A 16,292-nucleotide genomic window follows, 5' to 3' on the forward strand; every position below is an offset into this window, starting at 1 on the left:
TAACTTTAGTAATATTTCCGTCTATATCAGTCCTTCCAAAATGCACTGTAGAGGTGGTTTGTGGGAGGTAAATTCTCTCAGCTTTTGCTTATCTGAAAATTGTTTAATCCCTCCTTCAAATTTAAATGATAACCTTGCTGGGTAGAGTATTCTTGGTTCGAGGCCCTTCTGTTTCACTGAATTAAATATATCATGCCATTCCCTTCTTGAGTGTAAGGTTTCTGTTGAGAAGTCTGATGATAGCCTGATGGGTTTCCTTTGTAGGTGATCTTTTTTCTCTCTCTAGCTGCTTTTAAAAGTCTGTCCTTATCCTTGATCTTTGCCATTTTAATTATTATATGTCTTGGTGTTGTCTTCCTTGGGTCCCTTGTGTTGGGAGATCTGTGCACCTCCATGGAGTGAGAGACTATCTCCTTCCCCAGATTGGGGAAGTTTTCAGCATTTACCTCCTCAAAGACATTTGCTATCCCTTTTTCTCTCTCTTCTTGTACCCCTATAATGCGAATATTGTTCCGTTTGGATTGGTCACACAGTTCTCTCAATATTCTTTCATTCTTAGAGATCCTTTTTTCTCTCTGTGCCTCAGCTTCTTTGTATTCCTCTTTTCTAATTTCTATTCCATTTACCATCTCTTCTACTACATCTAATCTGCTTTTAAATCCCTTTATTGTATATTTCACTTCAGATATGTAATTTCCTAATGATTGAATCTCTGTCCTAAATTGATCCCTGAGTTCCTGAATATTTTTCTGTACCTCCATGAGCATGTTTATGATTTTTATTTTGAACTCTCCGGAAGATTGGTGAATTCAGTTTCATTTGGCTCTTTTTCTGGTATTTGCGAGATTTCTGTTTGAACCAGGTTCTTTTGAAGTTTCACATTTTTATGTGTCGCCCTCTATTGCCCAGAAGCTCTAGTCTCTGGAGCTGCTCAGCCCCTGGAGTGATGTTGGGGGTTGCAGGGGAGCAGTGCTGGTGCCTGAGGGGAGAAAAGAGCTGTTTCCTGCTTCCAGGCTGCAGTGCCTGTCTCCCCTGTTTCTCCAAGTATTCCGCCTGTCTTAGCTGTCCAACTCCACTAATCTCCAGAGCACCATGCAATGTAGGTTTGTGCTCCCATAGCAGATCTCCAGGGCTGGGTTTTCAGCAGTCCTAGGCTTCCACCCCCTCCCCGCTCCATTTCTCTTCCTCCAGCTGGTGAGCTGGGGTGGGGGAAGGGCTTGGGTCCTGCCGGATCAAGGCTTTAGTATGTTACCCTGTTTCGTGAGGTCTGCTCTGTTCTCCAGGTGTATGCAGTCTGGTGCAACCTTCTTTCTTGTTGCTCTTTTAGCATTAGTTGCATTAACTATATCTTTGTAATATATGTGGTTTTGGTAGGAGTTCTCTGTCTCACCTCTCATTCCGCCATCTTGAATCCTTCAAGATGTTTTTCTTGACAGCTATATGGCATTCCATTGTGCTGCTGTACCTTAACTTATTTCACAGTTCCTTAAATTGCACAATGCAGGATGTTTTGGATTTTTCATTAGTGTAAATAAACAGTAGTTCAATGACCAGATCACTGAATATATCTGCAAATACATTATATCTCAGTTCACTTAAAAATTTGATAACGTACTGCCAAATCACCCTTAAAGAGGTTATACCAATTTAATAGACAAACACATATTGAAAGCCTAGTATGTACCAGGCATCATGCTAAGTATGGAGGACACAGAGATAAAACACAAACCTTGTCAAAAAGGAACTCATAATCCTGTTGGAGAAGACAAATAGACAATGACAATATAGTACATTAAGTGCATTACAAAGATACTCATGGAGTGCTACAAGAGCACATGCACAAGTGTCTGACTCTGACCTGTGATTCACACATTCATACATTCACAAATATTGAGTGCCTCCAAGGAATCCGGGCCTCACTGAACTTACTTGTGTTCTGTGAAAGAGACAGGTGTTAAACAAAATTATACATTGTAGACCTGCAATGGGTGAAGTAAGCTTGCCAAGAAAGGCCTCCTGGAAGGAGACACATCTGGATTGAGTTTTGAAGCATAAATAGGTATTAGACATTGGCAAGGGATTTCAGGGATTAGAGGAGGCTGGGGCAGGAATATCAAGAAGGACATTCTAGGCAGATAAAGCATGTACAAATGCATCCTTTCTCTAAACTTTTCAGCTCCTATTTATAACAGGGACCAAGGAATCAGACAATGCTGAAGCACAGGAAGCCAGAGGCTGATGTCTGGCAGGAAAGGGACTAGACTAGGCCACAATATATCAGGCTGACAAATCTGGTACTTAGCCTAGGGCAATGAGACACACAAAAGTTTGAAGAGAATTAATATAATCAGATCTTTATTTCAAAACCATCTTTCTAAAGTAGTATGGCACATGAATTAGAAGAGATTACAAGTTTTAAAGGCAGAAAGCCAAGCTAGAAGGCCATACCCAGACGGTTATTTAAAGAACCCATCTAAGTTCAGTATGTTAAATCAGGGCTCACCCATTCTAAACTGAATCTCTGAACCTGCCTTTTATAGTACCGTTACCATGCAAAAGATGTTCTGAGTTCCAAAGGCTGATTCCAAGAATATGTGTCACACAGTTCAATGAGAAGTCCCTAGTCTGCAAACTTTCCACCTCCAGCTCCTAACAGGCACTCCCTTGACAGCATCAGTAAGAGTCTTCTGGGGTGTGAGCTGGGGGGAAGGGAGGAAAAAGGGTAGAACTTTTAGTGCTGTTGAAGCCACACATGATCTACTGGGAAGTGGTAGAGGGTAGAGGGCTTTGGAAAGGTGGCCAGCAGGACTGAAGATGGAAGACTTTCCAGAAGGAGAAAGAGCTCCAGTAGATGGCAGCAGTTCCACCTACTCTAGAAGCAGCAAAAATGAGTCTGAGCAGAGGGAGGTTCCCCTCTCAACTTCCCATATACAACCTATTTGTATATCCAGGCAAAGACATTCTTAAATTGAGTGTCCATAGGGTATATAAAATCTATAGACATCCTTTCTTTTCTGCCTATCTTCAAGGAATACACACAACAGGAGTTCAGAACACTTAAAATAGTCTCCTGAGAATAGAGTAACTTGGACCCAAAAGTTCATTTAATTATTATCTTCCATGTAACATGACAGCACATAATTAAACATTCATCACTTATCTGTCCTGAAGATTTAAAATTCATTATTGGGATCAGTGGAGGCTGGAAATATAGTTGGAACAGTGACAGACTGTCTCCACAAACTCTGGAAGGATGGGCAGGAAATGACAACTCACATGCAGAAAATAAAGGAAAGAAAAGCAGCCAGGACAGAGATCTGGCAGACTGTAAGAGGAAAGACAGTAGAAAAGCAGGCAGCTAGAGAACAAAATATTTCAGAGGGTTGTCTGATTTAAATTCACCCCTTTATGTTGCTGCTGTTTTAACCTTTAAAGACGACAAGGCCTAGGTGAACTGGGTCGTCAAGAGAAATTATGCTTCAAGTTCCTAGACCTCCCAAATGTTGCTGCTACTGCTTTTTAAATTAACTACAGTGAGAGTCTGTTTCCTAAGCATATAACAAAGACCATACTCTCATCACTGGGAAAGAAGGAAAGGATTTATATAATTTGGACTTGGGTCATAGAGGAATCTAGCTGTGACCATAGGAAAGAGGACTGAATAGGCTCAGAGCCTGGGCTGGCTGGGTACCAAAGAACTGGAAGAAGCTCGGCCAGCCACCTATTGGCATGGTATCTGCAATGCAACGTGGATTTGGATGGAAAATCAAGGAGTGAAATTCCTCACTCACAATTACCAAGTGGCACGTTTAGAGACTATTTCTGACCCAGAAAATGCTGACAGCTTTAACACAACCAGGATATGAGTTTAACAGTGTGTAAAGCCAGAGAGCTCTAGTTTTAAAAGTTTATTGTATAGGCCATATTATGACTTGTTAAATATGTGTTTGCATACAATTTATTTTTTCTGATAGTTAAAAATAATTGAAGTGTAGCAAGAACCAGTGTAATTCGGGTCCAAATGGACTAGGGTCTCATTCTGTCTCCTTTAGACTTCATTGTGGACTCTGAGAAAAAGGGAAGGAGATATTTCTTGGGAGCTGAAGTTGGGTTTTTAGGGAGACTCAAGTGCCTGGGTTCCTACAGATTCCCAATGCCACCTATAACAACATTTCTATTCAGGTATAAAGAGTGTTCATATGATGAACTTTGAATCCTTACCTGTGTCTCCTGTCGCAAACTGGTATCTTCACTCTCTTTCTCAACTTCTTCCTTACTTGGAGTCTTAGATATAAACTTGTTTTTATTTACAGATTCTTCTACCAGTTTTTTTTCTGATTCTTTCATTATTTCCAGGGTCTCCTGAGTAGTGTTACTGTTAGACATCTTCTTCAACAGAATACAGTAGCCTCTATGGACTCCTTAAGAAAGATCAAATGCATTAAACAGGAGATACGTATCCATACCTAACACACACACAAGACTTGTATTTTAAAACAAGTCTACAGCAGCCACCCCATATCCCATTAAAGGGCCTTCTGATAAATGCTGCTCTGGATTAACTTTTTCAAAAAAAACTTTATTTAAGTAAAACTGATAAAAATGTACAATTTGATGAATTATGAACCAATACATACACCTGTGAATCCACCGCTACAATCAAGATAGCATATTCATCATCCCCCAAAAGTTTCCTCCTACTCATTTGTAAGTCCTTTCCTCTGTCCCTCACCAACACTGATCTGCTTTCTGTCACTATAGATTAGTCTGCATTTTCAAGAATTTAAATCAGACCAAATTATTTGGATTCTTTAGTCAGCATAATTGTTTTGATATTCATCAGGATTCAGTTTTAAAGCAATGTAGTTTGAGTCCTCTTAGATTGTTTGTCCTTGTTGCCTACAGAAATTTACTCATGTTTTCAGCGTGAGCACTGCAGAGTTAACTCACTAGACTCTCTCCAGAAAGAAGAAAAATATATTGTAAAGCTCTATTTACCAGCAGAGAGGAATACTCTCCTTTCCCAAGGCCAGGCTTCGACAGCTGCCACAAACTACCTCACTGTTAACAACTTCAAGTGTCCCCCGCATCCAAAAGCAGCAAAATCAGACAGTGGTTAACAGAATCTTAAATTCTTTCCTTTACATTAAGCAAGCTGAAAAAGCAAGAAGAGAACTTTGCAGTCACTGGTCCTTCAGAGAGACTGGGTCTCTCCCTGAAGGAAGGGAGAATCCTTGCTTTGCTGTTCACTATTTGGGTTCAGACACTCGATGGCCTCCCAATGATCCAGAGCATCTGTAGGCCAGGGGTGGCCAGGACCTTACTATCACTATCTGAGAAATCCTGTAATGAAGTCAAGCATACTCAGAAACAGAAGTTGATGCTCTCTGTACAGATTCATGTCCTCAAGCAATTACTGGAGGTCAAACATGCTGAGCTCCAACAGGTTTGTAGAAGTTTCTCCTTACATGGGTTACTGACTGTACTTTAGTCCTGCATAATGCTCTCCCTTTAAAAAGATAAGGCTAGAAAAACCTCACAGGCAACATGTCTATTCCATGTGGCCCTAGGAATTGAGCTAAACAAACAACAAACAATTAGCAATGCTTCAAGAGAATTGTCACACCAGACATTTTTTCCCTCCAACTCAGTTTAAAGGATAAGATGCAGAAGACTCTTAAGAAGCACAGGTAATCTCATCCTGGCCTAAGTTAGACAGTCTGTGAGATTACTTCTTTGTTCACCTTGTAACAGCTCCTGAGCAGCTGCCTGGTCACTTAGCTTGCATTGGGCTAGATAAATTCTCTTTAAAAGGCTAGGCAGTCATTCATACAATCACAGTCATATAGCTAAATCTAAAGATGAAAAATGCTAGGAGAACTAACTACAAAAGAAACTGGCTGATATTTTGTTTTTTAATTAACTGAATCAATATCTAGAGACTTCCATAAAAAGAGTTATAACCTACAGAGTTTTATGGATCACTGGCTGTACATGGGAATTGCATATATCTATTTCCCCTCCATGGTGAACCAAGCCTCCATTCCTTTAGTTTGAAGTATCGTAAAACTCAGCACATGCCTTCTCCATATCTCTTGGCTGGGAAACATCAATAAAGGTCAGAATTGGGAGAGTTCTTAGATATGACCTCATGCAACCTCCTCCCTCCCCACAAAAGAAGAACTCTTTTCTGAGCTCCTGCATGCCTATCCTGGAAAACTTCTGGACAGGATTATCTTACTATTTTTTAACTGGTCTTAAATGTTACACAGTTACTCCTTATAATAAGTCACTGCAGGGTTTCAATCTTCACCCTAAATTGGCCTAAGACATGCACAAAATTAAGTTTACTTTTTTACCACATGAGAGACCTGTATTTTTCAGGCGTAAATAGCCTCAAACAGAATTCTCTTTCAGAAAGAGATGGTGAGGAGTGGGGAATGGGGAATTAGATGAAGGTGGTCAGAAAGTACAAACTTCCAGTCATAAGATAAATAAGAACTAGGGATGTAATGTACATCATCATGATTGTAGTTTACACTGCTGTATGTTATATTTGAAAGTTGCTAAGAGAGTAGATCTAAAAGTTCTCATTATATGGAAAACAATTTTTTTGTAACTATATGGAGTTTATGGATGTTAACTAAACATCTTTCACAGTATATGTAGGTCAACTCATTATGCAGGACATCTTAAACTTATACAGTGCTGTATGTCAATTATATCTCAATAAAACCGAAAGAAGAGAAAAAAGAAACAGAGAAGGTGATACGAAAAATATAAATCAGTTGACCGTTTCTTTTTCCAGAATGGGCCTCAATTACCAAATACATATATTTCTTCAAATCAGAATGACAACTTGGCAGCACCTGCACATGCACATCAGGAAAGGTACAACTATAAAGACACCTGGACTAACTTTGTGGTGTCTAAGCACAAAAACCAACCAAAGGAAAAACAGTCTTTCATAACTACCACCTGTGGAATATGATCATGTATTCCAAACTCAGAATTTAAGGAACCAACTGGTTTCCTTCATTTATTGGGAAACAGGTTTCCCATGTGGTAAAAAAGTGAACTTAATTTACTTGGAAACTTGAGCTTTAGATTCTTTTATTTCTTTTGTTATCATTAATCTACAATTACATGAAGAATATTATGTTTACTAGGCTCCCCCCTTCACCAAGTCCTCCCCACAAACTCCATTACAGTCACTGTTCATGAGCGTAGTAAGATGCTGTAGAATCAATGCCTGTCTTCTCTGGGTTGTACAGCCCTCCCCATGCCCCCCCATACACATTATACATGCTAATCATAACGCCCCCTTTATTTTTCCCCACCTTATCCCTCCCTTCCCACCCATCCTCCCCAGTCCCTTCCCTTTGGTAACTGTTAGTCCATTCGTGGGTTCTGTGATTCTGCTGCTGTTTTGTTCCTTCAGTTTTTCTTTGTTCTTATACTCCACATATGAGTGAAATCATTTGGTACTTGTCTTTCTCCGCCTGGCTTATTTCACTGAGTATAATACCCTCTAGCTCCATCCATGTTGTTGCAAATGGTAGGATTTGTTTTCTTCTTATGGCTAATAATATTCCATTGTGTATATGGACCACATCTTCTTTATCCATTCATCTACTGATGGACACATAGGTTGCTTCCATTTCTTGGCTATTGTAAATAGTACTGCAATAAATAAAGGGGTGTATTTGTCTTTTTCAAACTGGGCTGCTGTATTCTTAGGGTAAATTCCTAAAAGTGGAATTCCTGGGTCAAATGGCATTTCTATTTTGAGCTTTGTGAGGAACCTCCACACTGCTTTCCACAATGGTTAAACTAGTTTACATTCCCACCAGCAGTGTAGGAGGGTTCCCCTGTCTCCACAACATTTGTTGTTGTTTGTCTTTTGGATGGTGGCGATCCTTACTGGTGTGAGGTGATATCTCATTGTGGTTTTAATTTGCATTTCTCTGATGACTAGCGATGTGGAGCATCTTTTCATGTGTCTGTTGGCCATCTGAATTTCTTCTTTGGAGAACTGTCTGTTCAGCTCCTCTGCCCATTTTTTAATTGGATTATTTGCTTTTTGTTTGTTGAAGTGCGTGAGCTCTTTATATATTTTGGATGTCAACCCTTTATTGGATCTGTCATTTATGAATATATTCTCCCATACTGTAGGGTACCTTTTTGTTCTATTGGTGGTGTCCTTCGCTGTACAGAAGCTTTTTCAGCTTGATATAGTCCCACTTGTTCATTTTTGCTTTTGTTCCCCTTGCCTGGGGAGATATGTTTGTGAAGAAGTCACTCATGTATATGTCCAACAGATTTTTGCCTATGTTTTTTTCTAAGAGTTTTATGGTTTCATGAGTTACATTCAGGTCTTTGATCCATTTTGAATTTACTTTTGTGTATGGGGTTAGACAGTGATCCAGTTTCATTCTCTTACATGTAGCTGTCCAGTTTTGCCATCACTATCTGTTGAAGAGACTGCCATTTCCCCATTGTATGTCCATGGCTCCTTTACAATATATTAATTGACCATATATGTTTGGGTTAATGTCAGGAGTCTCTAGTCTGTTCCACTGGTCTGTGGTTCTGTTCTTGTGCCAGTACCAAATTGTTTTGATTACTGTTGCTTTGTAGTAGAGCTTGAAGTTGGGGAGTGAAATCCCCTCTGCTTTATTCTTCCTTCTCAGGATTGCTTTGGCTATTTGGGGTCTTTGGTGTTTCCATATGAATTTTTGAACTATTTGTTCCAGTTTGTTGAAGAATGCTGTTGGTAATTTGATAGGGATTGCATCAAACCTGTATATTGCTTTGGGCAGGATGGCCATTTTGACGTTATTAATTCTTCCTAGCCAAGAGCATGGGATGAGTTTCCATTTGTTAGTGTCCTCTTTAATTTCTCTTAAGAGTGTCTTATAGTTTTCAGGGTATAGGTCTTTCACTTCCTTGGTTAGGTTTATTCCTAGGTATTTTATTATTTTTGATGCAATTGTGAATGGAATTCTTTTCCTGATTTCTCTTTCTATTAGTTCATTGTTAGTGTATAAGAAAGCCACAGATTTCTGTGTGTTAATTTTGTATCCTGCAACATTGCTGAATTCCGATATTAGTTCCAGTAGTTTTGGAGTGGAGTCTTTAGGGTTTTTTATGTACAATATCATGTCATCTGAAATAGTGGCAGTTTAACTTCTTCTTTACCAATATGGAGTCCTTGCATTTCTTTGTTTTGTCTAATTGCTGTGGCTAGGACCTCCAGTACTATGTTGAATAACAGTGGGGAGAGTGAGCATCCCTGTCTTCTACCCGATCTCAGATGAAAAGCTTTCAGCATCTCGCTGTTCAGTATGATGTCGGTTGTGAGTTTATCATATATGGCCTTTATTACGTTGAGGTACTTGCCCTCTATGCCCATTTTGTTGAGAGTTTTTATCATGAATGGATGTTGTATTTTGTTGAATGCTTTTTCAACATCTATGGAAATGATCATGTGGTTTTTGTCCTTCTTTTTATTTATGTGGTTGAATGATGTCGACGGATTTTCGAATGTCATACCATCCTTGCATCCCTGGGATGAATCCCACTTGGTCATGGTGTAAGGTCCTTTTGATGTATTTTTGAATTCGGTTTGCTAATATTTTGTTGAGCATTTTTACATCTACGTTCATCAGGGATATTGGTCTGTAATTTTCTTTTTTGGTGGGGTCTTTGCCTGGTTTTGGTATTAGGTTGATGTTGGCTTCATAGAATGAGTTTGGGAGTATTCCCTCCTCTTCTATTTTTTGGAAAACTTTATGGAGAAACGGTATTTTATCTTCTCTGTATGTCTGATAAAATTCCAAGGTAAATCCATCTGGCCTGGGGGTTTTGTTCTTGGGTAGTTTTTTGATTACCAGTTCAATTTCTTTGCTGGTAATTGGTTCGTTTAGATTTTCTGTTTCTTCCTTCGTCAGTCTTGGAAGGTTGTATTTTTCTAGAAGGTTGTCCATTTCTTCTAGGTTTTCCAGCTTGTTAGCATACAGGTTTTCATAGTATTCTCTAATAATTCTTTGTATTTCTGTGTGGTCTGTCGTGACTTTTCCCTTCTCGTTTCTGATTCTGTTGATGTGTGTGTGTTGATTCTCTTTTTCTCTTAATAAGTTTGGCTAGAGGCTTATCTATTTTGTTTATTTTCTCAAAGAACCAGCTCCTGGTTTTACTGATTTTTTTCTATTGTTTTATTCTTCTCAATTTTATTTATTTCTTCTCTGATCTTTATTATGTCCCTCCTTCTCCTGACTTTAGGCCTCATTCTTCTTTTTCCAATTTCGATAATTGTGACATTCAAATATCCTTTGGGGATTGTTCTTCCTTCTTTAAATATGCCTGGATTGCTACATACTTTCCTCTTAAGACTGCTTTTGCTGCATCCCACAGAAGTTGGGGCTTTGTGATGTTGTTGTCATTTGTTTCCATATATTGCTGGGTCTCCATTTTATATTGATCACTGATCCATTGACTATTTAGGAGCATGTTGTTAAGCCTCCATGTGTTTGTGGGCCTTTTTATTTTCTTTGTACAATTTATTTCTAGTTTTATACCTTTGTGGTCTGAAAAGTTGGTTGGTAGAATTTCAATCTTTTTTAATTTACTGAGGCTCTTTCTGTAGCCTAGTATGTGGTCTATTCTGGAGAATGTTCCATGTGCACTGAGAAGAATGTGTATCCTGTTGCTTTTGGATGTAAAGTTCTATGTCTACTAGGTCCATCTGTTCAGGTGTGTTGTTCAGTGCCTCTGTGTCCTTACTTATTTTCTGTCTGGTGGATCTATCCTTTGGAGTGAGTGGTGTGTTGAAGTCTCCTAAAATGAGTGCATTGCATTCTATTTCCTCCTTTAATTCTGTTAGTATTTGTTTCACATAAGCTGGTGCTCCTGTGTTGGGTGCATATGTATTTATAATGGTTATATCCTCTTGTTGGACTGACCCCTTTATCATTATGTAATGTCCTTCTTTATCTCTTGTTACTTTCTTTGTTTTGAAGTCTATTTTGTCTGATACAAATACTGCAACACCTGCTTTTTTCTCCTTGTTGTTTGCATGAAATATCTTTTTCCATCCTTGACTTTTAGTCTGTGCATGTCTTTGGGTTTGAGGTGAGTCTCTTGTAAGCAGCATATAGATGGGTCTTGCTTTTTTATCCATTCTATTACTCTGTGTCTTTTGACTGGTGCATTAAGTCCATTTACATTTAGCGTGATTACTGAAAGATACGTACTTATTGCCATTGCAGGCTTTAGATTCGTGGTTACCAAAGGTTCAAGGTTAGCTTTTTTAGTATCTTACTGTCTAACTCAACTCACTTATTGAGCTATTATAAACACTGTCTGATGATTCTTTATTTCTCTCCCTTCTTATTCCTCCTCCTCCATTCTTTATATGTTGGGTGTTTTATTCTGTGCTCTTTTGTGTTTCCTTTGACTGCTTTTGTGGGTAGTTGATTTTATTTTTTGCCTTTAGTTAGTATTTGGTTGGTGTGCTTTCTTTGCTGTGATTTTATTTTCTCTGGTGATATCTATTTAGCCTTAGGAGTGCTGCCATCTACAGCAGTCCCTCTAAAATACCCTGTAGAGGTGATTTGTGGGAGGCAAATTCCCTCAACTTTTGCTTGTCTGGAAATCGTTTAATCCCTCCTCCAAATTTAAGTGATAATCGTGCTGGATTCAGTATTCTTGGTTCAAGGCCCTTCTCTTTCATTGCATTAAATATATCATGCCATTCTCTTCTGGCCTGTAAGGTTTCTGTTGAGAAGTCTGATGATAGCCTGATGGGTTTTCCTTTGTAGGTGATCTTTTTCCTCTCTCTAGCTGCCTTTAAAACTCTGTCCTTGTCCTTGATCTTTGCCATTTTAATTATTATGTGTCTTGGTGTTGTCCTCCTTGGGTCCCCTCTGTTGGGAGTTCTGTGTACTTCTGTGGTCTGAGCGACTATTTCCTCCCCCAGTTTGGGGAAGTTTTCAGCAATTATTTCTTCAAATACACTTTCTATCCCTTTTTTTCTCTCTTCTTCTTCTGGTACCCCTATAATGTGGATATTGTTCCTTTTGGATTCGTCACACAGTTCTCTTAATGTTGTTTCATTCCTGGAGATCCTTTTATCTCTCTCTGTGTCAGCTTCTATGCGTTCCTCTTCTCTGGTTTCTATTCCATCAATGGCCTCTTGCATCTCATTCATTCTGCTTTTAAATCCTTCCAGAGATTGTTTTATTTCTGTAGTCTCCCTCCCTACTTTGTCTGTTAGCTCTTGCATTTTTCTCTGCAGCTCCATCAGCATGGTTATGACCTTTATTTTGAATTCTTTTTCAGGGAGATTGGTTCAGTCTGTCTCTCCAAGCTCCTTCTCAGGGGTTGTCTCTGTGATTTTGGTCTGGATTAAATTCTTCTGCCTTTTCATGGCGACAGAGGTAGTTGTGGGGAGCTGGCGCATGTGTCAGCTGGGAGAACGTCCCTTCTTGCTAGTTTGGGGCCTTCCTCTCTTGGGAGAACGGCGACCCCTAGCGGCTTGTACTGGGCAACTGCGCACAGACAGGGTCTCTGATTCTTGCCTGGCCTCTGTGGAGTAAGCTCCGTGGTTGCTGTGGGCATGGCCGTGTCGGAGGGGGAACAGGCAGGAGGCTGTTTATCACCGTGAGGGGTCTCAGAGCTGCGTTGCCACCCAGGGGGTTAGGGCGCCCCGAGTTCCCCAGGATTTCCAGCTGCTGAGCTGGGTGTCCCGGGACGCTTCTGTCCAGCTGTGGGATTCCTGTCCCTTTAAGACTTTCCAAAAGTACTCACTTTTCTTTGTCCCAGGGGTGCTGGCTGTGGGGACCCGCTCGCAGGTTTTACTGTCCCATTTCCCTAGTATCCAGCACCCCATGCACTGTGTGTCTGTGCTCCCGGTGCGGATGGCTAGGGCTGGATATTCAGCAGTCCTGGGCTCTCTCTCCCTCCCCGCTCTGACTCCTCTCCTCCCGCCGGGAGCTGGGGTTGGGGGGGTGCTCGGGTCCCATCGGGCCGCAGCTTGTATCTTACCCCCTTCACGAGGCTGGGTTCTCGCAGGTGTAGATGCAGCCTGGCTGTTTTCCTGTATCTTCTGGTCTCTCTTCTAGTTGTATTTGTTGTGTTTTCAAAAATATGTATGGTTTTGGGAGGAGATTTCCGCTGCTCTAATCACACCGCCATCTTGGCTCTGTATTCTGAGCTTTAGATTCTTAAAAGAACACCCATGAAACAGTGATTAATGCATCCACTTTTCAGAATTTTGACGGTCATTCCTACCGAGATCACTGGCCTCTGAGGGAAGGGGGCAGCAGAGGAGAAGGTAGAGTAGCACACTGTACAGCTGCTTCCCCAAGTTTCCCCTTGCTTTCACTCACATTAATTTCGTCCACTTTCTTTTGGTGTTTGACTTCCCTGAGCCCTAGGATGTGTATCTTAATCAGCTAGACCAATCACAGTAATTCTGTTTTCTTTTTGTGACTGGTCTGGGAAGGGACAAGTGACTCAACCATCACCAATAAGATGTGAGAGGACTTTGCTGGGTGGGTAGCTTCAAAGAAATGCTTGGTACTGTATTTGTTTTTAAAGCCACCAGAAAAAAAGACCGTTATCTTCTGCTAAAAGTGGTCCTGTGTTCAGGTGATGGCTGTCAACATGTGGCAATGGTAGAGCAGAGACAATAAGCCTGGATCCTTGAGGTTGTGATACAGACACTGAGTTAGTCAATCTGGATCCCCCAGCTCTGTACCTATTGATATGTGAGGTCATAGATCCTCTTATCATGTAAGCTATTTTGAGTTGACTGTTTCTTGTAGCTAAAAGCATCATGAGATAGTCAAAAAGGGTATGTTAAGAGAGGGACTATCTGGACCAGAGACCAGCTTTGTAAGTAGAAATAAAGGGAGAGAGATGATAGTTATAATCAGTTGAAATTTCTGGAGTGCTTACATCATGCCAGGAACCCTACTTAAGTGCTTTATGTACCTCATTTAATTTTAAAACAGTCCTATGAGATACATATTTTATTATCATCACTATTTTACAGATAAGTAAACTGAGGCACAAAGAAATTAAATAATTTGTTTAAGGTCATATTACTAGTACATTGCAGAGCCAGGACTCAAAGCCAGGCAATCCAGCTCTAGTGCTTGCATTCTTAACTTTTACACAATACTACCTCTAACTAAGGGGACAGATGGTCAAAGACCAGATAAGAAAATGGGATGTCTACCAAAGGTACAAAAGAATCATGGAGTCTCTGGATAAATAAGATGTGGTACACAATGGATTATTATTCAGCCGGAAAAAAAGAAAAGAAATCCTGCCATTTGCAGCAACATGGATGGATCTAGAGGATATTATCTCCATGAAATAAGCCAGCTGGAGAAAGACAAATACCAAATGATTTCACTCATTTGTGGAGTATAAAAACAAAGCAAAACAGAAGGAACAAAACAGCAGTAGACTCACGGACATCAGTAAGGGACCAGTGGTTACCAAAGGGGAGGGGTTGGGAAGGGAGGGAGAAAGGGATTAAGGGGCACAGTAATTCACAATCACAATATAGGTAGGTCACAGGGACGGTAGTACAGCACAGAGAATACAATTAATGACTCTATAACATTTTACTATGTTGACAGACAGTGACCACAGTGGAGGGAATGAGGACTTGATAATGATAATATGGGTGAATGTTGAACCACTGTGTTGTGTGTGTGAAACCATCATAAGATTGTATATCAATGATACTTTAGTAAAAATGAAAAAAAAGAATCATGGATTCTCATAATTGGAAGGGGACTCAGAAGCTTTCTCATTCAGCTCCAGCCTTCTACATCCATAGTCCTCTGTAAGCAGGTCCTTGAATCATTAGTAACTCTGAAAAATGGCTGTCCTGACCCTGCTTATATATATATCTAGTGAAGGGAAAAAGCATGAAGAAGCAAAACTCGTCTTTGTGTTACTTCCTCCTGCTGGCCCCAGTTTAGCTCTCTGTGCAAGTCATAAAGAACAAGCATAATCTTGCTTCCATGTCGGTTCCTTACAGAAGATATTTTTATCCTACTGCCTTTTCTAAACATTTCCAGCTTCTTAAGTCAGGTCTTCAAATCACATGATCTTTAATTTCCTCACCATTTTGCTTCTGGGATAAGAGAAGCTGTCCTCAATTTAACAAAGCCTAGTAACCAGGGTACAGAGTGATACTATTCCAAGGTCAAGATCTACTGGAACAAATGCTGAGCTCAAAACCATACTTCTTGAGCTGAGGTTCTCTTCTATTCTCCAAAATAACTTAATTAGTCATTTCCAGCCCTTTAATCCTATGCAGAAGGCTCTTCTCACTCTTGGGGTGTAAAGATTCCTGGAAATGAATTTTCCTGGGCCAAAACAAAAGCCAAAGTTGCAGATAAGAGACAAGACAGTTTATTAACAACAACAAAAGCCTTAAAGAGTGAGACTAAGACCAGTAGAAAAGGGTTAGAAGGCAGGGAAGTAATGTTCACACTGCATGTTTTATTTGGAATAGAGAGGAAATGAAGGGATTGGGAGGCTGTTTGGTGGGAGAAGAAGAAAGGAACTATTTCATGTGTGACTTGACTAGAACAAAGCAAAGACATTATGCTCCCAGGAGAGCCTAGATGTGTGCTTCTCTATAACCTATCTGTGCACATTGTACATTTCACCCAGACAAACAGCACAATTTTAAGGCAGAATGTATCCTGAGGACACTGAGTGGCTCAAAGCTAAACAGAGGGGATAGTCAGAAGTGGGGGGCAAGGAGGGGGAGTCAGGAAACAGGATAATGCAGAGGATGATGCCTGGGAGCCAAGATCTGGCAATTTTTTCAGGGAGAATACTGCACATTCCCCATAAATTTTTTAACTGCCAGGATAAGTACCTTCCAGAGCCCAGTGAGATTATATATCCTTCCATCAATCTATAAATAACTTCCTAGACACTGGGCCAAAAAGAATATATTATATGGGGGACACTCAGAGACAGAAGGGCAGTTTCATTTTCTCCGTTTTTATCCATGACCAAGTAGAGAGAATACAAGCAAGAAGACAATAACTAGAATTTTAGACAATAGTGACTTACAATTTTAGACAATAGCTAAAAATTCTGACTTACCCTGTGGCAAAATCCCTGTAAGCTTTCCAGTCCTTTACTGATTTGTATCTCAAAAATAGATTACTCCCAACTGACAGTTTAAAAATTGTTTAAAATCTAGAGGCTTGGTATAATGGATAAACAAACTGTGGTAATTCATACAATAG

The 16,292-nt window shown here is 40.0% G+C and overlaps 1 protein-coding gene across 18 annotated transcripts in view; it reads right to left on the reverse strand.

Annotated features, from left to right (window-relative positions):
• The window catches only part of R3HDM2 (R3H domain containing 2), a 197,468-nt gene that overhangs the window by 43,987 nt on the left and 137,189 nt on the right, over window positions 1-16,292 (reverse strand). For 17 of the 18 annotated variants that reach the window (XM_036894828.2, XM_036894836.2, XM_036894829.2 and 14 more), the window contains one exon: window positions 4,222-4,421. In XM_036894828.2, the coding sequence (XP_036750723.1) occupies window positions 4,222-4,421 (200 nt within the window). Of the gene's footprint in view, window positions 1-2,549; window positions 2,700-4,221; window positions 4,422-16,292 lie in introns of those variants that run through there. The other variant, XM_057486812.1, reaches the window with a different exon arrangement.

The sequence above is a fragment of the Manis pentadactyla genome, chromosome 10 (assembly GCF_030020395.1).
Source record: "Manis pentadactyla isolate mManPen7 chromosome 10, mManPen7.hap1, whole genome shotgun sequence".
Classification (NCBI taxonomy): Eukaryota; Metazoa; Chordata; class Mammalia; order Pholidota; family Manidae; genus Manis; species Manis pentadactyla.